This window comes from Microcaecilia unicolor, chromosome 4 (assembly GCF_901765095.1).
Source record: "Microcaecilia unicolor chromosome 4, aMicUni1.1, whole genome shotgun sequence".
NCBI classification, from domain to species: domain Eukaryota; kingdom Metazoa; phylum Chordata; class Amphibia; order Gymnophiona; family Siphonopidae; genus Microcaecilia; species Microcaecilia unicolor.
In genome coordinates this window covers 96,171,540-96,196,288 of record NC_044034.1, presented here as the reverse complement: position 1 = coordinate 96,196,288, position 24,749 = coordinate 96,171,540, and the positions used below count along the sequence as shown (strand labels likewise).

Genomic DNA, 24,749 nt, shown 5'->3' with positions numbered 1-24,749 from the left:
CACCTTCCGGTTCAGATGTTCAAGTTTCCCAAGTTTCCCAAGCTTTAAATAGGTTTGTTCGAGATCTTGGCATCTCTGATGTTTGGCATGTATCTCACCTGGGGGTTCGTGATTATTCATTTTATTTGCACTCTCACAATACTTATTCTCGCATTGATTACCTTTTTGTTGATATCTCTCTGACGCATGCTGGATGGACTTCAGATATTGGAACTTTTACTTTATCGGACCATGCTCCAGTTTGGGCCCGGCTTCCCTCTCTCTGTGAGGAGGATAAAGAGAGGAGGTGGACATTGAATACTACCTTGCTAAAAGAGGATGAGATTCTGGCAGGTTATAGAAAACTCTTGCAGGAGTATCTTTAACTTAATTTAAACTCGGGACCTTCTATGGGGATTGTTTGGGATGCGCTTAAGGCTGTCTCTAGAGGTTTCTTTCTTCAAAAAGCTAGTTTCCGTGCCAGGCAGCAAAGGGCTAAGGTAGCTAAGTGCCTATCTCAATTGACTCACTTGTCTGAAAGTCACAAATCTTCTCATTCGGTTGCTACCCTGTGGGAAATTCAAGCACTTCGTTTGAAATTAGACCAGATATATTCTGATCAGTCACAATTCCTTTATGCTCAACAGCGACATTCTCAATATGTGTATAGTAATAAACCAAGTAGGGCCTTGGTGGTTAAGTTGTGTCAATGCCGGGTAGACCACACTATTCTTAAGGTGGGGGATGGTAACAGAAAATTTGTGACATCATCTTGCAGATCCGTCAAAGATTTCAGTCATTTTATTAAAGTCTTTACATATCTGGCATTTCTACTACGCCGGAAGCGATAAATAATTTTCTATCGACATATTTTTTCCCTACACTTACAGTCAATCAACAGGAAGCTCTGGATGGTCCGGTTTGAGTTGATGAGGTCTCTAAGGGCCGTTTTCTAGATGGGTATCTCTGGACTTGGTGACCTGGGGTCAGCTGTTTGACGATGATCACCTGATTCCTTTCGACTCGTTGAAAGAACAATATCCTATTCTACCCCAAGAGTTGTTTGCTTATTCTCAGCTGAGACACTTTCTTTCCTCTAAGGAGATCAAGGCTAAAATACTGCGAGAGGACTCCTTCATAGAGGATCTTTGTGAAGATTCTAAAACTACTAGGGGTCTTATCACTTTCTTGTATTCCTATCAGCGTAGGCAAACGCTGGCATCGGGAATTAGGGGTGACTATTGAGGATGCTGATTGGTCCTTTTTGGAGAATGGTTGGACGAACGTGTCGATATCTGTTCCCTTTCAGGAGAGTGTAGTTAAAGTACTCTACTGGTGGTACTTGACTCTTGTACGCCTGCATCACATCTTTCCTAGTGCATCAGCACTGTGCTGGCGTGGCTGTGGTCAGAGAGGTACGATGGGCCATATTTGATGGTCCTGCTTTAAAGTGCAGGCCTACTGGAAAGCTATTCAACATAGATTGCAAAACTGGTTTCTGAGGCCAATTAAATGGTCTCCTGAATACTTCATATTTGCAAAAAAAAAAAAACCCAGATCTTACTAAATCTCAGGCGTTGTTGACTAGGCAAGCCATGTCTGTGGCGACAGTTGTGTTACCTGCATATTGGAAATCTCCAACTGTCCCTCCTTTAGTGAGATGGTTAAACAAATTATGGTTCGTTTGTGAAATGAAGAGACTCCGGGCTGTGCGTTGTCGTACTTTGGTGAAGTGGGAGGCAATATGGGAGCCCTTCCTGAAACATTGCTCATATTAAGATGGGTGTGGGAGGGGGGAGGGGAAGTGACATGTGGGGGGGAAGGGATTGGTTTCGGTGGGAGGGTTAGTTGTGGTCATGGGGGTGGGGTGTGAGGGTATTTCACCAAAAACTTCAAAAATTTGAGGTTATAGTTTGTATCCATAGCTGCATTGAGAATGTTTTTGTATGTCCTTATAGTGAGGCAGAGTATATGCTCTAGGGTACACTGGTTGGGTTTATTTTGAGTGGCACTTTGCATTTACTCCTATGTTTTACCTGCTGTTGTATTGTCTTTTCAATGCTTAATAAAGACTTCAAAAAATAAAAAATATATTTTTACAATCTAAAAATGCCCGTGGATTGTTCTTCGAAGTATGTTGTTTATGTCATCATCTGTCCCTGTTTAAAGATCTATGTGGGGCGAACTAGTAGGACTATAAGGCAACATTTGAATGAACATCGCAGCAGATTAAAAAGTAAAATAGTAACAGCTCCAATGGTTGCCCATTGTATTGAATGAAATCATGATTTTGCGGTCATGCAGTGGTTAATTATTGAACAAGTGTCTCCGTATTTTCAGGGTGATCGTGATACTTATCTGACAGTACGAGAGCAATTTTGGATTTTTGAGCTAAAAACTGTGGCACCTGACGGTCTCAATGATGAGATTGAATGGAATGCTACACTTTGAACTTTGTGAATACCTATTTAAATGAGAACAACCAACCTTCTTACTTGTTCCATGACGTGTATGTTTTTCTGGTCTCTTGATTGGATGAGAATAGGACCTAAGGAACGTTAGACTTTAGTTAAAAGACGCTGACTTTCGCTGAGTTTACTATAGATGGAGGATCTCTGAAATGAAAGCACTGGCGTCCCTGACGAAGACATTGTTGAAACGCAAATTTCTGTAGGACGTGACAAACTTCAGGAAATCTTGTCAGAGAATATGGAAAGAACTTTGTACTCAGATAAGTTTGTTCCTGCTTAATTTGATTTTCCAGTGCACTCATAAAACATTTGTACTTGTTACAACCGGACAGGTTCAAATGTTGAGTCAACCGGGTTGTTTTTGTTAGTTCAGAGGAACACTCTCCTTGCATTATTATTATTTTGGACAAATACCAAAAGCGTATATAGCTGTCTTTCATTATTTTTTCACTTTAAATTTGTAGTGGTGTATTCACATAAAAAACCAGGGAAACACTTTGAAGAACGTAAAATATGATGTATAGAGCCTGGTAGTGAGCCACTTTGCGGCTAGACTCACTGAAAATTGGCTCGGCTGTGGATACAGCCTATACTGAACTCTCTGTGTACCCTTTCATAAATTATAAATTTTATATCATATTGTTTAGAGTGTGATTCACGCTTCTGGCATATTCCCTTAGATCCCTTGTTGTGGGACTTTTTAAGGGATTGACTCTTTGTTTAGGAGACATACATATATCTAGCATTTAGCGCACACTAAAAATGCTACATGCCTTTATAAAAGACCCCCCCGAAAGCGCTATTCTTTAAAGGGCACTCTGTATGAAGCTCCCTTTTATAGAATACTAGTTAGGCGCCGGAAAGATCGCGCTAAACTTTGGGCGCCATTTACTGAATCTGGCCCTACCATATAACTACCTGGATAAAGTTAAATCAGAAAAATTGCTGTCTTAACTTTATCCAGAAAGTGATTTGAAAATCACTGCTATACTATTAGTAACACTCGATAAATCACTTTATATGGTCAAAATTTCAGCAAGGGTAACAACATAGTCATACCTTGAACCCAGCTGTTCTGTATATTTACTTGCTGTGCTGTTCTTTAACTTCCAAAACTCCTTTCAATTGATTTCCAACCAATGTAAAAATGTCAGTAGAAAATTCAATTATTTATTATTGCAAATTCCAATATATATTCTGAACTTGTGCAAATATTCTTCAATGTGTGAAGACGTTTACATTCTTGCAATCACAATCCTTTAACAACATTTTTAATAACGCTTTATCACATTTTGCAGTACACGGACACCTCCACCAACATGTGGCATGTTTCACAAGTTGCTGCCTCAGGGTGTGGTCCACCCAAACTTATACTCAAAGGTGGCACATACTGCATTGGTGCCTGGAGACTATGGGGGTGGGGAAGGGAGCTGGGTAAGAAGAGAAATGAAGGAGACCACATGTGAGTGAAAGAATTTTCTGAGTATGTCGACAGGTGAAGAGATAGAGAGAGCTACCCTCCTTGCCTCTGTCTCTTTGCAGGACTCTGTTTTGAGACTGTACTTTAGAAATTGCCAAATTTTATTTATGTCTCAGATCGGCTGGCGATAATCTTCTGACATTACCACCACCCATCTTTCATTCACCTTAATAACACTTGTCACTCTGCCTACAGTTATTTGGGCCCCTGGCTCTGGAATGAGCTCCCACACCACATTTGTGACCAGCCGACCATCTCCGCCTTCAAACAAGCAATAAAAACTCACCTGTTTACTGCCGCTTTCTCCCTTAGACCATAATCTCTCCATGTACACCAACTCTTTAGTTTTCTTTTTTCTCATTTCCCTCCCTTCCCCTTGCCCATCTCCAGCTATCTCTTTCCTCCTTTTTTATTACATTTGTAAACTGCTTTGAAGCCTATGCCTATGCCAAGCCCTCTGCAGTATATCAGGATTGTGGAATAAAAAAAAAATTATCCCTGATTTGTGCTGTGAGACTTAGATCAGGAGGAACAAATTTCATGATTTCTCCTCGGAGGCTTTGGTATTGGGTGCAAGATTCCTCGTTAGGAAGAAAATAAATACATATTTTTGTGCAATCTCAGTTAAGGTTTTATTTTTGGGGGGAAAATAAGCATGATACTTTCTTTCAGTGAGGCAGTAGGGGGGTGTCTGGCAGCAGCCCAGACCACTCTGTCTGCCCCTGCATGCACACACATACATGCTGAATTGGTGCACATTTTGAATAGCTTTTCTCCTGTTGGTTAGGCCAATCATAATAGTCATCATAAAATTTAGAAACAGAAAATTACATACCGGCCAATATTTTAAACTATTTAACCAGACGGTTAAGCCAGCTAAGCACTAATATTCAGCGCGAGATAGCCTGCTTTCTCAACTGAATATTACCACTTACCCCCAGATTCTATATAGCGTGCCTGGAGATCGGTTCTGAAATCCAAGCGTATTCTATAACAAAGCACATAACTTAGTTGGCTTAACAAGCTAATCAGCGTTGATAATAGCTAACAAGCAATAACGAGCACTAATCGGCAATAATTAGAATTTTACGCACACAACTCACTAACCAGCTTATAATCGAAAGAGAAAAACACCTATATTGCGACCCAAATCAGGAGATGGGCGTCTTTCTCCCGTGAGCGCCCAAATCGGTATAATCGAAAGCCGATTTTGGGCGTTTCCAACTGCAATCCGTCGCAGAAACGGGTAAAGTTGATGAGGGCGTGTTGGAGGCGTGGTGAAGGCGGAACTTGGGCGTGGTTATTGGCCGAAGAGAGATGGGCGTCTTTAGCTGATAATCGAAAAAAAAGGCGTTTTGGGTCACTTTTTTCACGAACAGGTCCCAAAAAAGTGCCCCAACTGACCAGATGACCACTGGAGGGAATCGGGGATGACCTCCCCGGATTCCCCCAGTGGTCACTAACCCCCTTCCACCAAAAAAAACCCACTTTACAAACTTTTTTTCCAGCCTCTATGCCAGCCTCAAATGCCGTACCCACCTCCATGACAGCAGAATGTGTTCTATCCTGTGACAGCCTTTCCCTGGTTCTGATGTGGCTCTCGGGTGAGTGTGACACCTTTTCTGTTATGCGCACTGCAGAGTCACATCAGCAATGTATTGTGGTGGGTGTAGGGTATTGGGCTCCGTGATTCCACTAGCTTGTGGCAAATGCTCACGATGTTGGTAGTTGGTAGGCTCTACTCCCATGGTGCTTTCCCCCCTGCTTACTGGGTCAGAGTGTGCCCTGTTTTGTTTCCGGTAGTCCATGAGGTAGTGGCCATTTTTGTAAGCCAGTTTTAGATCCCTTTCTCGTGTTAGCCACGTTACAGAACTTAGTTCTTACCTTGAATGTGGCTGAAAGAGGGCATTGTACAGCATTCTGCCAGCTCTGACCTACTGCTCATCTCAGTACCAGGGAGACTCGTTGCCAGTGGGGCACAACCTCTGATCTGCAGTTAACTGTGAGTAAGCGTGCTTATTCCAATGAAGGACGTTGTCGGAGAGATTAGTCTTCAGGTGTCAACTGGTGTGCCAATGTTATATAGCAGCAACCAGTCCTAGAGGCCTGCATGTATGCAGATCCCTGGAGCACTTTTAGTGGGTACCGCAGTGCACTTCAGCTAGGTGGACGCAGTCCCATCCCCCCTACCTGTAACACTTGTGCTGGTAAATGGGAGGTCTCCAAAACCCACTGTACCCACATGTAGGTGCCCCCTTCACCCCTAAGAGCTATGGTAGTGTTGTACATTTGTGGGTAGTGGGTTTTGGGGGAGGGGGGTTGGGGGCTCAGCACCCGTGGTAAGGGAGCTATGCATGTGGGAGCGTTGTCTGAAGTCCACCGCACTGACCTCTAGGGTGCCCAGTTGGTGTCCTGGCATGTCAGAGGGGCGAGTGTACTACGAATCGTGGCCCCTCCCATGACCAAATGGCTCGGATTAGGACGTTTTTGAGCTGGGCGTTTTTAGTTTCCATTATCGCTAAAAAAAACACCCAGCTGAAAAACGTCCATTTTTTCGAAAATACGGTCTGTCCCGCCTCTTCACGTACCCGTTTTCGGACATAGACGCCCATGGAGATAGGCGTTCGCGTTCGATTATGCCCTTCCACGTGTATTCTGTAATGCAGTGTGCCTAAGTTCTAACTTACGCAGGCAAAAAGGGGCATGGTTATGGACAGGGAAATGGGTGTTTTGTGGGCGTTCTGAAACTTACATGCATACTTATAGCATATGGCCCAATGTGCCTAAATCTACGCACCAGGATTTACACCTCATTTTCATTGGTGGTGTAATGGAGGCACATAGATTTAGGCACTGATATATCAACTAAGCGTATTCTATATACCGTAGCGAAATCTAGGCACCACTTATAGAATCCGCTTAGTCAACATTGATTTCTGTGCCAAATTTTTAGGCACCATATATAGAATCTCCCCCTTAGTACCTAACCCAGTCACTGGCTATGTCACATGACATAGCTGGTTAGCGCCAATATTCATTGGCTGACCTGCTAAGCTTAACAGCCAAATAGACCTGCGTAAATAGGGGGTCTTTGGCTGCAAGAACTTAGCCGTTTTTTTAGCGGTCATAAAACCTGGACATTCAATACCGTTCACAGGATACGACCCTGGCATTGAATCTCAGGATTTGCTCCCTCCCACAATCTCAATATCGGTCCCATAATGTTTTTTTTCGTTGCCACTTGTTTTCTTTGAAACAGACTGTTTAGAGGGAGAACAAGTTATGTTAAGTGGATAGGCAGTATCACAGGGTGTGCAGTGAGTTTTACATTTTAACCACTGTGCAAATATAACTTCTAAAGGTCAGTAAAATCTCTGCAGATTATAGACGGCATCATCATTCTAATACGGGACCTCAGCCACCAACCACAACGTTTTTGGAAGATGAAGGTTTACCTTTTGTTTTTCATTTTGATCTTTTGCAGCGAAAGGTGTTATGTCCTGACACTTGAAAGGTAAATGAGTGTCTTTTTTTGTTCTGAATTTTAAGTCCAACTTTTTCACTTCATATAAAAATATTCATGTGCTAGTCAGCTGGGCAAATGAAGAACTGAAAAAAAAGGTTAACAAGATTTATCATATTTGGGGCATTAAAATAAATCACTAATGCTCATAGCAATCAATTGCAAGACCTGTTAATTTTCAAAAACTGTTCTGTTTCTCTTGGTCTACAACAAATGAAAATCAAATCAGTTTATTACATGTTTATGGATAAGTTTTCATAGGTATGGTGCACAGAAATTTAAAAAGTCAGAGTGAAGTAATATTTAGAAACATGATGGCTGAAACTGTAAGGCTGCCCAGTTTCATTTTCCTGGTATAATGCCATAGACCAGTGCTGCCCAAATCTGTAGTCTGGGTCAAATTTTCAGGCTGTGGGGTTCACATGCATATTTATAGTGGATATCCTGAAAACCTGACTGGCTGTGGGGTCTCCAGCACAGATTTGGGAAGCCCTATGATGCAAATTCCTGTTTTGTGAAGGGTGGGATAGTTCAGAGATGAAGTCTCGGTGCAGGCCGCAGGCAGCCTGTGAGTGCCACTGCGAGGGCAAAGACTGAAGCAGAGATAATTTTAAGGTATGGGCGGGGAATGAGTCTAACAGGGGTGCATACGCAACACATACAGCTTGAATAAATACACCACTGGCCCCTAAATAAAAGCAGCAGCACCTCAGTTGTTAAAATATATAGCTACACTGTTTCCCAGATGAAGCACTCAGTCTTCTGGACTGGTTTAAGAGATTGCATAGTTTTTCAATATATCAGTTACCTGTTTGATTTCAATTTTGGGTCTCATTCTTTAGGACAGTGGTATTCACTTTCAGTTCTCAAGGGCCACAAATGAGTCAGGTTTTCAGGCTATACCTAATGCCAGTGGTGTAGCAGGGGGGGCTGCCACCTGGGGCGGGGCTGTTTGCCATTGCACCCCCCCCCCCCCCGGGTGCAGCACGATGACACCCCCCCCCCCCCCCCCGACGACCAGCTCCCGCACCCTACCTTTAAAAAGAATACCGGGAGTCGAGCCTGCCCTGCACATACAAGAAATGTGGACTGTCGGCTCTTCTCTCGCTCTGTCCGTCCCGCCCTTGCGGAAATAGGAAGTTCTGTCAGTGGAGGGCGGGACAGACAGAGCGAGGGAAGAGCCGACGGTCCACATTTCTTGTACGTGCAGGGCAGGCGCGACTGTCTTGTCCGCAAGGAAGGTGAGCCCTTAGGTCCCGTAAGGCCCCGAAGGACCTCAAAGGACAGCCGTGCAACCCCAAGTCTTCACCCGCGGCAACCGCCGTTCACCAGCTGCAGGCGGTCAACGGGACTTCAGGAACCGCGGAGTTGACGAACTGACCCGGACTGGGACCAGGAGAGAAGAGGGCAGATGGAAAATGGAGACGTCCAATAACAGGCAACAGTTCAGGGCAGGCAGCTAACAGCGTAGTCAGAATCAGGCAAGAGGTCAAGGCAGGCGGCTAGCAGGGTAAACCAGGAACAGTCCAAAAGTCAAAACCAGAAGCACTAGGAAATCAACGGAGCACAGGAACAAACGGAGACTGGCCTCGGGAACAGAACCTGAAGCAATGTCCTATCTCAGGCCCGTTCCTTAAATACTGTTCAGCATTCAACCGCCCAACCCCCGTAGGCATAGCCGGCCAATCAGAACCTGGTTATCGACAGAACCCTTCTGATTGGCTCTGTCCGACCTCCCAGGTGAGACTACCGTACTGGCCTCCCAATCTAACTCCTCTGAGGCAGAGCTTCGGGTTCCCGCGCCTGAGAGTGAAGGAGACGCCGGCCATCGCGCCTCAGCGCCATTTCCCCTACTGGCGCAAACACAGCCCCCATAGCCGGCGATCGAGAGACCGGTAGCCGTGATCGCCGGCTTCCGGCCTCGGCCCCGGACTGGGCAGCCATCACCACGGCGAGCCCCGGCTCCTCGCCGTGGCCTCAAGAAAGCCGGCCTTCGTTGTGGTGGACGCCGGCTCCTGCTTCCCACGGAGGAGCAGCCGGAGGGAGCGTCGGATGTGACAGTATCCCCCCCCGGATGCCCCCCTCCTCCTGGGTCCAGGTTTTTGAGGATATCGATCATGGAAGGCCCGTACCAACTCCGGGGCATGTACATTGGTAGCCGGCTCCCAGGAATTGTCTTCGGGATCGAAATGCTTCCATGATAACAGGTAGAGCAGCTTTCCCCGACGCTTCTTGGAGTCTATGATTTCTTCAACCTCATACTCGGGATCGGGGTCAGCCTCTGGGACAACTGACTCTTTATTCTGTGGATGCCATTTAGACCCCCGGAAGATCTTCAGCAGAGAAACATGGAAGGCATTATGGATCCGCAGAGTACTAGGTAGCCGCAGGCGGTATGTCACAGCTCCGATCCGAGACTGGATAACAAACGGCCCGATGTACCATGGCCCTAGCCTCCGAGAGGGCACCCGGAGCCTTAGGTATTTGGTGCTCAGCCATACCTTTTGCCCCGGCTGCAAAACCGGGGCAGGGCGCCGGTGTCGGTCAGCAAACGACTTATACCTGGCGGCTGCTTTCTGTAGTTGCTCTCGGGCCATATTCCAGACTTCCCGCAGGTCAGCCAGGGTTTGAGTAACCATGGGCATAGAGGAGTCAGAGGGAATGGGCGAAGGAAGCCGCGGATGTTGTCCATATACCATGAAAAATGGAGACTGCCCAGAGGCAGAGTGTTCACTGTGGTTATAGGCGAACTCGGCCCACGAAAGAAGGGATGCCCAGTTGTCTTGCCGCTTGTTGACAAAAGCCCGCAAGAACCCCTTCAATGTTTGGTTAATCCTTTCAACCATCCCGTTGGTCTGCAGATGGTAGGCAGAGGAGAAATGGGTAACAACCCCCAGAGCAGAACACAGGGCTCTCCAGAATCGTGAAGTGAACTGGGCTCCGCGGTCACTGATGATCCTGACTGGTAACCCATGGAGCCGGAAAATATGCTGGATGAACTGTTGAGCTAACAGTGCTGCCGACGGAAGCCCTGGCAGGGGAACGAAGTGTGCCATACGGGAGAACCGGTCTACCACTACCCAAATCACAGTGTGCCCCTGGGAGCGGGGAAGATCCGTAATGAAATCCATAGACAATTCCTCCCAGGGGGCTGCAGGAATGGGCAAGGGCTGCAGATCTCCCCAGGGGCGCCCCACCACTGACTTGATCCGGGCACAGGTAGGGCAGGTCGTGACAAACTGAAGGATATCTTGCTTCATACAAGGCCATTGGTACTGTCGAGAAATCAGACGGAGGGTTTTTTGGAACCCAAAGTGTCCGGCCCATACAGAAGAATGTCCCCAACGCATTACTTTTTCCCGGTCCTGTGGAGGCACAAGTTCCCGCATCGGGGTGACCCCCCCGGGGCCACACTGAGGCAGGCCGGGTCCAACATAGGATGAGGCTCTTCAATGTCCTCTGGAGCTTCAAAGGCTCGGGAGAGGGAGTCCGCAGGGGTATTCTGTGCAGCTGACCGGAACACAAGTTGAAACCGGAACCTGGCGAAGAACAGCGACCAGCAGGCTTGCTGCGGATTCAGCCTTTGGGCCTCCTGCAGAAACAAAAGATTCTTGTGGTCCGTAATCACAGTAAATCGGTGCTCTGCCCCCTCCAGCAGATGTCTCCACTCTTGCAGAGCTAACTTCAAGGCTAGCAATTCTCTGTCTCCCACAGTATAATTGCGTTCCGCTGGGGAGAATTTTCGGGAAAAAAAGAAGCAAGGTTGACGCCGGCCCTTGGCGTTAACTTGAGAGAGGACTGCCCCGGCGCCCAAAGCAGAAGCGTCCACCTCTACCACAAAAGGCTTGTCAGGATCTGGGGCCTGAAGGATGGGAGCGGATTCAAATTCTTTCTTCAATTGACTAAATGCTGCTTGCGCCTCAGCCGGCCAGTTCCGAACATCCGCATGCTTCTTAGTGAGCGCTGTCAGCGGAGCTGTCAATTGCGAATAATGAGGAATAAATTGACGGTAGTAATTCACAAACCCCAGGAACCGTTGCAGCGCCTTCAGGCCTTGGGGTTGGGACCACTCCCGGATAGCGCGGAGTTTGTCTGGATCCATTCGCAGACCCCCAGGTAAAAGAATATGTCCCAGAAAAGGCAGAGACTGCTGATGAAATGAGCATTTGCTGAGTTTGGCAAACAAGCGATATTGCCATAAGCGCTGAAGAACAGTCCGTACGTGGGCCACATGCTCTTGGGGATCTTTGGAAAAGATCAGGATGTCATCCAGGTAAACAATTACCGTAGCATAAAGCAGGTCTTCAAGAGCGAAGTTTATGAACCTCTGGAACACTGCTGGAGCGTTGCACAGGCCGAAGGGCATCACCCGGTACTCGAAGTGCCCCTCATGCGTATTAAATGCAGTTTTCCATTCGTCCCCCTGCCGGATACGGACCAAGTTGTAGGCTCCACGGAGGTCCAACTTAGTGAAGATCTGGGCCCCCTGCAGCCGATCAAACAACTCCGGAATAAGGGGCAGAGGGTATCGGTCCATAACGGTGATGGCATTTAGGCCCCGGTAGTCAATGCAGGGCCTCAAGGAGCCATCCTTCTTGGTCACGAAAAAGAATCCTGCCCCGGCAGGGGACATGGAGGGACGAATGAACCCTTTCTGGAGATTCTCCCGGATGTAAGCTTGCATGACCTTCGATTCCTCTCAGGACAGTGTATAGAGTCGGCCCCGCGGTGGCATCTTGTCAGCCATCAGATTAATAGCGCAATCAAAGGACCGTTGTGGGGGTAGCACATCCGCTTCCACGGGACTAAACACATCAGCGAACTCCCAGTACTCCTCTGGCAGAGCAGCTTGACAGACTGACACAGTTCTAGGAGTGGCTACTACCGCGGGACAGCTGGATTCCCGGCCCTTCAAACAGGCCTCAGTGCAGGTGCCACCCCAGACTTGAATCCTCCCTAAAGTCCAATCTATAACAGGGGTGTGATGCCGTAACCAGGGCAGGCCCAGTACCACAGGATGAATGGTGCGGGGTAAAATCAGAAATTGAGCCTCCTCACGGTGGTCTTCCCCCACCTGGAGCCCCAAAAATGGAGTCACCTCCGTGATAGGCTGGGGTAACGCTGTTCCCTGGATGGATGTCACTTGCAAAGCGGGTCGATAGGGCAGTCTAGGCCATCCCATCTGCCACAAGAGTTCCTGACAAATGAAATTTCCCCCGGCCCCGGAATCCAAGAGAGCTCGGGTGTGAACCATTGTCTCCTGCCACCACAGGGTCACCGGGAGAGTTATCAGATGGTCTGGTAGGGGATTAGAGTGCCCCAAGACCCCTCCCCTCAGGGCGCCTTGGGAGTGGCGTTTCACGGCCGTGCGGGGCAAGTGCAGATGAAATGACCGGCCTCGCCGCAATACAGGCAAAGGCCGCCCCGAAGGCGTTGAGTCCTTTCAGACGGGGTTAACCGTTGACGGCCGATGACCATAGGTTCCTCAGAGGTCTCCCTGAGTTCTCTGGAGCCCCGTCGGGGGGAAGGTACCCGACTAGACCGGGACCCACCTCCGGGCCCCCTCCGCCGGTCCGCTCGGGCTCTAGCCCTTTCCTGGAAACGGGTATCCACCCGGACACAGAGCGAGATCAAGGTGTCCAACTGCCCCGGGACTTCCCGGCCAGCCAGCTCGTCCTTGATTCGATCCTGAAGCCCCTCCAAGAAGATCGCGGATAGGGACTCCTGATTCCAGCGCAATTCAGTCGCCAGAGTCCGGAACCGGATTGCATAGTCTGCCACGGTCCCTTCGCCCTGTTGGATCCGCAGCAGCTCGGAAGCGGCGGAAGACGGCCTTCCTGGAAGATCAAACACCATGCGAAATCGGCGTTGGAACTCCGCGTAGTTGTCCAAAAGCGGATCTTGTTTTTCACATAGCGGGGACGCCCGGGCTAGGGCCCGTCCCGTAAGCAAGGAAATAACATAGGCCACTCTTCTGGTCTGAGGCAAAAGCTTCTGGTTGCATCTTGAAGTATAAGTTGCACTGGTTGAGGAACCCCCGGCAGCTTCCGGGGACACCATCAAACCGAGTAGGCTCAGGGAACCGAGGTCCCGGGAAGGACCCTCCCGGACGGGAAGCCACTGCGGTGACCTGGTGCGCCGCAGCGGCCTGGTTCTGCACCTGGACCATGGTTAGCTGAGAGCAGACATTCTGCAGGGCCCCCGACAGGGCGTTCAACTGCTCCTGCTGCTGCTGGAGAATTTTAGCCAGGTCCCGTAGATCGGGTTGCGTAGGCGAGCTCATGGCTTCAGGTTCCTGTCTTGTCCACAAGGAAGGTGAGCCCTTAGGTCCCGTAAGGCCCCGAAGGACCTCAAAGGACAGCCGTGCAACCCCAAGTCTTCATCCGTGGCGACCGCCGTTCACCAAGGGTTGAGGCCCCAGCTGCAGGCAGTCAACGGGACTTCAGGAACCACGGGGTTGACGAACTGACCCGGACTGGAACCAGGAGAGAAGAGGGCAGATGGAAAATGGAGACGTCCAATAACAGGCAACAGTTCAGGGCAGGCAGCTAACAGCGTAGTCAGAATCAGGCAAGAGGTCAAGGCAGGCGGCTAGCAGGGTAAACCAGGAACAGTCCAAAAGTCAAAACCAGAAGCACTAGGAAACCAACGGAGCACAGGAACAAACGGAGACTGGCCTCGGGAACAGAACCTGAAGCAATGTCCTATCTCAGGTCCGTTCCTTAAATACTGTTCAGCATTCAACCGCCCAGCCCCCGTCGGCATAGCCGGCCAATCAGAACCTGGTTATTGACAGAACCCTTCTGATTGGCTCTGTCCGACCTCCCAGGCGGGACTACCGTACTGGCCTCCCAATCTAACTCTTTTGAGGCGGAGCTTCGGGTGCCCACGCCCGAGAGTGAAGGAGACGCCGGCCATCGCGCCTCAGCGCCATTTCCCCTACTGGCGCAAACACAGCCCCCATAGCCAGCGATCGAGAGACTGGCAGCCGCGATCGCCGGCTTCCGGTCTCGGCCCCAAACTGGGCAGCCATCACCACGGCGAGCCCCGGCTCCTCGCCGTGGCCTCAAGAAAGCCGGCCTTCGTTGTGGTGGACGCCGGCTCCTGCTTCCCACGGAGGAGCAGCCGGAGGGAGCGACGGATGTGACAGCGACTCCTGATATTCTTTTTAAAGGTGGGAGGGGTGTCGATTTGCCGAGGAGGGGGAGCTGGCAGGGAACACCCCCCCCCCCCCCCGAGCTGACACCCGAGGCGGACCGCCCCTCCGCCCCCCCCCCCTTGCTAAGCCACTGCCTAATGCATAAGCATGAGATAGGTTTAGATACAGTGGAGGGAGTAGGCTTGCAAATCTATCTCATGCATATTCATTAGGATACTCCTGAATACTACTGCTCCAAGACCCCTCATTGAACTTTGGAGCAATCTTTAGCCAGACATTTTCCTTACAGTTTTGTGTACAAAACTCCTATTAAAAGATCCTGAGGGGGACACTAATTTAATTTAATATGAACATATATATTCTGGTTTACCACAATGGTTCAAGGCAGATTTGATGTCTTATTTTAAACAATCCAACATATAAACCACCTCCCATATGTTCTGAATTTACCAGAGACCTCAGCGTTACTACTTACTGGACTTAGATGTGTAAATCAGTAAGATTTATACACCCACCTCCTCATCAGTCTAAGGTATGTCATACTTTTCTGTTATTCTTTTTATCTTTTCTTAGTTTTTACAAAACAGTTCAACTTGGAAGCTCTTCAGTAGAATTAATTAAAAGAAATACTCATCTCAAGATGAAATCAAAAACAATCAATGAAGGGATTACTTAATCCAACATAGACTGTGTTTCGCTCTGGAGCTGTTTCAAGGAACACCCCCTACAACAATAAAGACAGGGATTACTAGCCATCCCCTCCCCATTATTACTTTCAAAAAAATCTTTAAAACTACCTGATTTAAATGGCACCGGCATTTCTCAGCCGTCCATACACATTCTTTTGAAATGACGATGGCGGCATTCTCCCAGCGACTTATACTTCCTCTACCCTAATCACATGATAAGGATTACATATCTAAATTCAGTAAGTAGCACCACTGAGGTCTCAGGTAAATTCAGAACTTATGGGAGGTGGTTTATATGTTGAGTTAATAAGAACCTCCTGATAAAATATCACTGTTGATGTGGAGTATTATTTTAAACAATAACACAATATATTAGTTCAATGATTACAATTCTTACCATTAATACAATTAGAACAACTCAGTAAAATATACAGAAGCAAATATGCAGAATACAACTAAAGCAACTCAATAAAATACTGCTAAAAAGATAAATATTTTTGAAACAGCCACGTTCTAAGAGCATGCCTAAAATCCTCGTAAGATGGCAAGTACATCAGGTCAATAGGCAGGGAATTCCTTACTTCTGGTCCCCATCTTGTTATAGTCCTATGCCCCCAGATTCTATATATGGTGACCAAATTTGGACACGATCCTGAGATGCGCGTGCAATTTAATTGCTTAATGAGCAATAGTTGGCTGCTAAGTACCAACTGACGTTAAACAGGCACCAATTAGGATTTGCCCACACATCTGGCTGTGTGCTATTCTGCAACGCTAGGTGCCCAAAATCCCATAGCACACAACTCAAAAAGGAGCCAGGCCATGAGAGGGGCATGAGTGTGACGGGGCGTTCTGAAACGTTGCCCACATTGTTAGAGAATACTGGGTCTCCACACCCAACTTGGGTGCCAGCAGCTTTTAAGTCTGGTGTCCAAAGTTAGGACACATGTATCAGCGCTAAGCTCGATTCTTTAAAGGGTGTGCGCCTATTATAGAATTGTGCTTATCACCAACCTTTTTCTGCACCCATTCTGAACACCATTTATAGAATCCGGCCTTTGGTGTTTCTCCCACAAACTGCTTAACATTTAGCAACTGCAAATGACTTTTTCCTGCTGAGCATAACTGCCATTGGGGAACGTATGTGATGTACATGATTAAACATACTGGGGCCAAACTATACATTATTTTAAATAGAAATTCTAAAAATTTAACATGATTCACACCCTTATTGGAAGACAGTCTAATGGACCAAATATCGGTAGGGCTAACACGCAAGTAGTGCATACCAAATCAGATCTACCACTGGGGTAGCAGATGTGCCCAGCGGTAATTCTGAAATAGGTGCGTGCTGGTTCCTGCGATAGAAAATAATTTTCTACAGCGGGGGGGGGGGGGGGGGGGGGCATTCCCACCAGTAACAGCAGCACAGCCACATTGACGCACGCTGCATGATAACCACATGAGTAGCATGTGATCTCTTACCGCTAGGTCAATGGGTGACTGTAAGAGCTCAGGGAGTAAATAACTGCACACTACTTTTAATTTTAGCGCATGGCCATTTACTGCCCCATCGAAAAATGCCCTTTTTCCCAACTGCAAGAAGAAAATGACCCATCGTGCACCAAAAACACGCGTCCACACTTCCACAGGCCACTTTTCACCGCAGCTTACTAAAAGGACCCCTTAAATAAGAAAGTAATAAATCATGAAACACTAGATCAAAAGCTATGGACAAATCCAGGTGCATTACAAAAGCCCATTGGCCTCCATCTATCAGAGTCCTCAATTCAGTTAACAAAGTAGCCAGCACTGTTTTAGTATTACAAAAGCTGCTGCCTCAACTCTCTTACCCCCCCCCCCCCCCCCGTTTACTGAGCTGCGCTAATACCGACACTGCCCATTCACTTTAAATGGTCTATGTTGGCATTGCCACGCATATTAGTAAACAGGGGAATAGCTAGCACAGGAATATTTGCCATAGGACGATAGTTTGAGTACTGTTCAGCATCTCCTTTCATTAAAGGGATCAACACCACTTAACCCGAGTCCATCAGAAAATACCCTTACATTTATATTTATTTGCGAACATGTAGAGAGTGATTAACAAATTGAGCTACCCAAATATGCAAGCTCTCTGGCATTTATTCTAATAATCTGCCAAGGACAAGGGTCTAATGGACAGTAACCTTTGTTGTATTTCTGACTCAATCTCTTCACTGTTCTAAGGGGAAAAAGTATATTCCAGCAACAGTCCACTAAGCTGCCACCATTATCCTTAGACACCTGGTTTTCAACCTAGTTCTCAGGGGCCACCTGACTAGTTAGGTTTTCAGGATATCCCCCCATGAATATGCATGAGAGAGATTTGTATGCAATGGAGGAAGTGCATGCCAATACATCTCAGGTATATTCATCCTGAAAACCAGACTGGCTAGGCAGTCCCTGAGGACCGGATTGAAATTGAAAGCCACTGCCCCCCTAGACAACATTGTCTCCCCTTGACAAAGTTCCATATAAGTCACAGGCAGAAAAGTGGCTCCCTGAATACTGTCTTGTAATTTGATTTAAAAAATAAGCAAAATTGATGCCTGAATTCCCTCACTACCACCAAATTCATCATGGGGAGGACAAACCATGCTCTTTACAACCTAAAAAATGTACTAGTGCAGTGCCTTTCAACACAGTCCATCTAGCTAGTCAGGTTTTCAGGATATCCACAATGAATATGCATGAGATAGATTTGCACACACTGCTTCCTTCCCCTTGATAACGGATTAGGCTGGATATTCAGGAGGCTCCAGTCTTCACAATGGACAACAAGCACCCTGAATTTTGTGCAGTTTATTTGCTGGTTTGATAACCACCTTTCATACCCACTACAACAAAGCAACTCACAGTGTCCAAAAAGAAAATATTAACAAATATACTGCAATTGCTCTAATAAGGAGGGATGAGGAACTTGGAAACATATGGAATCTCTTTATAATGTCTGCAAGCTACTACTGCTGCTGCTACTACTACTACTTATCATTTCTAAAGCGCTACTAGACGTACGCAGCACTGTACACTTGAACATGAAGAGACAGTCCCTGCTTGACACAGCTTACAATCTAATTAGGACAGACAGACAGAACAAACAAGAGATAAGGGAATATTAAAGTGAGGATGATAAAATAAGGGTTCTGAACAAAGTGAATAAGGGTTAGGAGTTAAAAGCAGCATCAAAAAGGTGTTTTTTTTAAGCTTAGATTTGAAGACAGCCAGAGATGGAGCTTGATGTACCAGCTCAGGAAGTCTATTCCAGGGATATGGTGCAGCAAGATAAAAGGAACAGAGTCTGGAGTTAGCAGTGGAGAAGAAGGGTGCAGATAAGAGAGATTTACCCTGTGAACGGAGTTCCCGGGGAGGAATGTAGGGAGAGATGAGAGTGGAGAGGTACTGAGAAGCTGCAGAGTGAATGCACTTATAGGTCAATAAGAGCAGTTTGAACTGTATGCGGAAACGGATAGGAAGCCAGTGAAGTGACTTGAGGAGAGGGCTAATATGAGCATAACAACACTGGCGGAATATTAGTCGTGCAGCAGAATTTTGAACAGATTGAAGAGGAGAGAGATGGCTAAGTGGGAGACCTGTAAGAAGCAGTTGCAATAGTCTAAACGAGAGGTGATAAGAGTGTGGATGAGGGTTCTGGTAGTGTGCTCAGAAAGGAAAGGGCGAATTTTGCTGATATTATAGAGAAAGAAACAACAGGTTTTAGCAGTTTGCTGAATATGTGCAGAGAAGGAGAGGGAGGAGTTGATGATGACCCCAAGGTTAGGAGCTGATGAGACAGGAAGGATGAGAGTGTTATCCACAGAAATAGAGAATGGGGGCGGAGGAGAGGTTGGTTTAGGGGGAAAGATGAGAAGCTCAGACTTGGTCATGTTTAGTTTCAGATGGCGCTGAGACAGCCAGGCAGCAATGTCAGACAGGCAGGCTGATACTTTGGCCTGGATTCCTGCTGAGATTTCTGGTGTGGAGAGGTAGATCTGGGAGTCATCAGCGTAAAGATGATACTGAAAACCATGGGATGAGATCAGAGTACCAAGGGAAGAAGTATAGATGGAGAAAAGAAGAGGTCCCAGGACAGATCCCTGAGGTACACCAACTGACAGTGGGATAGAAGTAGAGGAGGATCCACTAGAGTATACACTAAAGGTAAGCTGGGAGAGAGAAGAAGAAAACCAGGAAAGAACAGAGCCCTGAAATCCAAGTGAGGACAGCGTATCAAGGAGTAGGCTGTGATCAACAGTGTCAAAAGCAGCAGATAGATCGAGAAGGATGAGGATAGAATAGAGACCTTTAGATCTGGCCAGGAACAGATTATTGGAGACTTTAGCAAGCGCTGTTTCAGTTGAATGATGGGGCGAAAGCCAAATTGAGGTGGCTACCAGATCAGAATGCCAGTTATTTGAAAAAGGGCTAAAGGCAATGGCATTGAAAGTCTAACAAAACATTAAAAAGAAGACCAATCTACATTCAGGCACCCTCTCTTTTCTACCTACCTTTATTCCCAGTTATGGGACTTTTAGCCACATCTCTGAAATACCAACAATATCTAGGTCTGCTGCTTTCACTAGGGTTTGCAAGTCTATCCCCCATATTAAATATTGTCACCTTAGGCGCTTCTTCTGCACAGAAAAGTGTTCAAACGGATGCAAGGTGCTGAAACGGAGAAGAAATGGCAGATCCGCAGGAAAGCACACTTGTGTGCCCATTTATAGAATAGCAGCTAAGTGTTTCCTCATGGATCTGCAAAGGAAGCATAACGATGGGAGGGACGTGTGCGGGTCAGAGGGCATTCCTTTAAGATGCGCATAGTGTTATAGAATAATATGGATCCGCCCCCAGCTTGCATGCCGGGGTTTCAGTTGGTATAAATCCTTGTGCCCAAGAACAAGTCCACTATTATATGAGACTGTGATGGGGTTTATAGAATACTGCCCCTCACCCTTAAGAAAAGTCCCTCTCTAACTAGCCTGGGCCACCTTAAGCGCACTGATCCAGCCCCAGGAGGAAGTGAGCCGGGAGGGATGGAGTTAATACCTGTAGTTTAAAAGACAGGGCCAGGCTGAGGGTAAAGAGGCCACCCAGTGAAGGAAGAACAGAAGCCCAAACCTATGACTATGATTAGCTGCTGTGACCTGGCTGAAGTAAGCCAACTTTGCTTCTTGTTAAGGCTTACAAGCAGTGCTGAGGTCTGGCTGGAGCCAGACCCGAGTTTTCAGAAAACTTGAGAACTAACAGGCTGTGTTTGGGGCAGGGCAGCCCCACCAGCCAGGGTCAGCCCAAGGCAAGATGCTGCCTGAGGCAGAGCTAACATGCCACCCCCTTCCCCCTGGGCCGAGAAGCTGTCCCCCACTTCAGGGCGTTTTACCTCATGGTGACATTCCAAACCCAGCAGCGGCAGCAATTCCCATACACTGCCCTGCTGCCGGCACCCACCTCTTCCCTTTATTGTAGCTGCCTCTGACAAAACAGGAAGTTACATCAGAGAGGTGGCCGCAGTAAAGGGAAAAGGTGAGTGCCGGCTGACGGGTTTGGAACATCACTGTGAGGTAAAGCACCATGAAGGAGGAGATGCTGCCCCTCCGAAGTGCCGGTCCTGATGAGTGCTACCCGAGGCCCCTGCCTCAGGTGGCCTAATGGTCAGGCAGCCCCTGCCACCAGCCACAGACTGCTTGGCCTGCTAGCCAGAGGCCTATTCAAGACTGTTCCTAAATAAGAGAAACTATTGCATCTGATGTTCCTGGCCTGTGAAGCAACAGGTTCCAGGACTCAGGTGAATAACACATTTATTTTCACACTCATATCTTTTGTCTGGTTGAGTTATTCACAGGGCTACCCCATACCCCTGTCTGGGGGTCTCACAGAGACCAAATACAATCAAGGAGACATAAAGGCAACATAAGCGCCTCTGTGCCTGTATAAAATAGGCTCCCAGATCCAGCCCAAATAGCACAGAAATGCTAATGAGCAAATGTATGCTTGCTCCAAATAAGATGTAAATTTGAGTGTGTACTCTACATGTATACATGCATATTTTATGAAATACATGCATACATCATAACTCTGCCTTTGCTCCTCCCAAACAACACCCTCAGGAACGCCTACACACAGATCACATGAAAGTAGGCACACATTTTCCATGCACACACACTGTTCTAAAGTCCTTTTCTTCATACAAAACAAGCTTTACACAGAGAAAAAGCTTGATAACAGTACCCCTTTCTAATCCACTTTTGTCCCCCAGTATTGTCAGTAGAACAAAATGTTACCCAATAGTTGCTACAACAGACAGTACTACTACTAATCATTTCTATAGTGCTACTAGACATAGGCAATGCTGCACACATAATATGCAGGTACTTTCTCTGTCTCTGGAGGGCTCACAATCTAAGTTTTTGCACCTGGGGCAACGGAGGGTTAGGTGACTTGCCCAGGGTCACAAGGAGCTGCAGCAGGAATTGAACTCAGGTTGCCAGGATCAAGGCCCACTGCAGTAACCATTAGGCCACTGCTCCCCCTCAAGGCCTGGATGCTATATATGGTGCAGTGAGTTACATACGTTAAATTGGGCATACGTCCAATTTACATACATAACTTAATTGAGTAAAGAGCCAATCAGCGCTGATAACTGGTGATTACTCCATATAGAATCACGCTAAGTGCATTACATTTTCAGCGCCAATTTTTAGGCACTACTTATAGAATTTACCCCTCAACGTGTTTCAGTAATAAATTGGCTAGCCTTATATTTCTTAGTATATTTTAGGCTTAAAGGGCTAGATGTCATTTCTTATATCTTTGTCATTTATTGTTCCCATTTACCCCTACCTTCCCTTACCCTGATTCTATTTGTATTTGTTTAACATTGACTGTATTGGAGCTCCCAAATACGGTGACTTGTAAGCCACATTGAGCCTGCTAATGTGTGGGAAATACAAATGCTGCAAATAAATACATTCTATATATGGCGCCTCGATTTTCACGTAGAAATCAAAGCATATTCTATAAGGTACGTTTAATTTAGGTGTACATTATAGAATATGCTGAGTGCTGCTCTGTGCAACTAAATTTAGTCACGGTCAATTGCGCCAACTAAAACCTGGTGTAAAACCCAACACATAAATTAGGCGGGGAGCGGGTTTATTTTATAACAACGTGCATACATTATAGAAATGCCCATAACCCGCCCATTTCACTCCCATAACCATGCAAACTTATCAACAATGCGACTTAGAGTTTACGCACACCACAATACAGAATACGCTTAGCGAGTTGTGTGCCTAAATCTTAATGCCAATTAGTACTGATAACAGCTTGTTAAGGTCCAATTAATAGCGCTGAGCATCTAGTTAACCAATTAAATTGCGTGCATTGTTATAGAATATGCTTCGATTTCTGCACAGAAATTAAGGTGCCATATTTAGAATCCTGGAGAAAGTGTATTAGTATCATAGTATTGTTTCATGTTCATTATTTAGTTTATTCATATATTTCTTAAAATAAATCTGTATGTTTATTTCAGCTGAGTGTGGGAGCTGATGAAAACCCCTGAGATGCTAATGGTTAAAATACTTCCAGGGAATATATTTATTGATTAATTGTGATTTGTTACAGTATTTTTTATGTTTTTATGTAAAGTGCCTTTCAACATTTTCTGTGATGTCTGCCTAAATAATCACTGTCCCTGAAACCTACTTCCTTTTCTAAACATTAACTTTCACACCAGTGATCAGGTTTTGTCGGTTTTCCCACGGTCTGATGAAGAAGTTGAAGTCCTCAAGAACTTAACCACCACATTTGAGGTAATTTGCTCTCTACATATAAATTAGACCCCTGTCCTTCACAGGTACTTGTCATTTCACTCTATTATTACAAATTGTCAGAGAGTTTCCTGTCACAGAATGTGTACTGCTGAAAGTGTACAGGACATTCCCATAATATGACCTAAACTGGCTGTTTCTTATTGCTGAGAACTGCATGAAGTAAGGGTTCAGAAAGTGCTGTTAAAATTCATTGCAGGAGTGAAGAAGAAGCATGTCAATAAAGGTGAACCTGTCAATATAGTATATTTGGATTTTCAGAGTCCCTCCTGAGAGGCTCCTCAGGATGTTAAGAAGTCATGGGATCAAATGCATTGTTCTGTTTTGAACTGGTAGAGTGAAATAGTTTTCCCAAAGGAGGGGGCTGGTGAATAGAGAACTGCATAGGAACAGTGAACAATGCTCCACACAGCAGCACAAGGCACAAAAAACAGTGGAGACTGAAAAACCTACAAACAACCAGTGGTGATAGATCTTTATTTAATTATTCCAAACTGGATAATATATTTAAATAGATTGACATGGGCTATGTTTCAGCCTTATAGCCTGCATCAGGAAAGGGAATGGGACTTGATATACTGCCTTTCTGTGGTTTTTGCAGTTACATTCAGAACAGTTTACATAGTATATACAGGTACTTATTTGTACCTGGGTTGCTCAAGGGTTGCTCAAATGGCATAAACAATCTTCAAAGAGCACAATCCAGAAAAGCCCTTAAATTAAATGTAGGGCAAACTGTATAATGTAGGGCAAACTGTATTGAAATCCACATACAAACCCGGCATACATCAGCAGTGACGATTATTTGTGTGTCACGCTACAGCCAAAGTGAAAAGTACATATAGAGCCCCTTTTACTAAGCCGTGTAGGTGCATACACCCACCGAAGGAACACCAAATTGGAGTTACCTCCTGGTTACCGCATGGCCCTTGCAGTAATTTAAATTTTGGCACGTGTCCGCAAAATATTTTTTATTTTCTGGCACACGTAACAGACTCACACCAAGTGGCATTTGACGCGCATATGTCATTACCGCCCAGATTCTTTACTGCTAGGTCTCAGACCCAAAATGGATGCGCGGCAATTTTGATTTTGCCGCACATCCATTTGCGGCAAAAAAGAGGCCTGTTTTACAGGTGCGCTAAAAAATGGATCGGCGCACACCCAAAACCCGCCCCTACACTACCGCAAACCATTTTCAGCATGCCTTCGTAAAAGGACCCCATAATGAAGTGCTCCAGATGTCTGTACTAGGACAAGTTCTGATTATATATTCATAAATGATCTGGAAAGGGGATCAATAAGTGAGGTGATCAGACCTGAAGATGGCACAAAATTATTCAACTTTGTTTAAACATGAGTGGATAATGAGAAATTGCAAGAGGACCCTGGGAGACTGAATATTGAATAGGAATGTACTTTCATTTCATTTCATTTTCATAGTACGCAGCCACCAGCCCCAGTCCAACCTGGCCCCACCTCTCCCCTTGACTCACAAATCCCAGTGTCACCATAATTATAAAGTTCAAGGTCCCTAGGACCTGCCCCAACCAATCTCTGGACACATATTACCCCAT

At 46.3% G+C, this 24,749-nt stretch overlaps 1 protein-coding gene across 1 annotated transcript in view; it reads left to right on the top strand.

Annotated features, from left to right (window-relative positions):
• The first annotated feature begins 7,278 nt into the window (after positions 1-7,278).
• Positions 7,279-24,749, top strand: part of CPB2 (carboxypeptidase B2) — a 53,555-nt gene continuing 36,084 nt past the window's right edge. The window contains exons 1-2 of the mRNA XM_030200506.1: positions 7,279-7,444; positions 23,079-23,154. Coding sequence (XP_030056366.1) covers positions 7,374-7,444; positions 23,079-23,154 — 147 coding nt within the window. The 5' untranslated portion in view covers positions 7,279-7,373. The remainder of the gene's footprint in view (positions 7,445-23,078; positions 23,155-24,749) is intronic.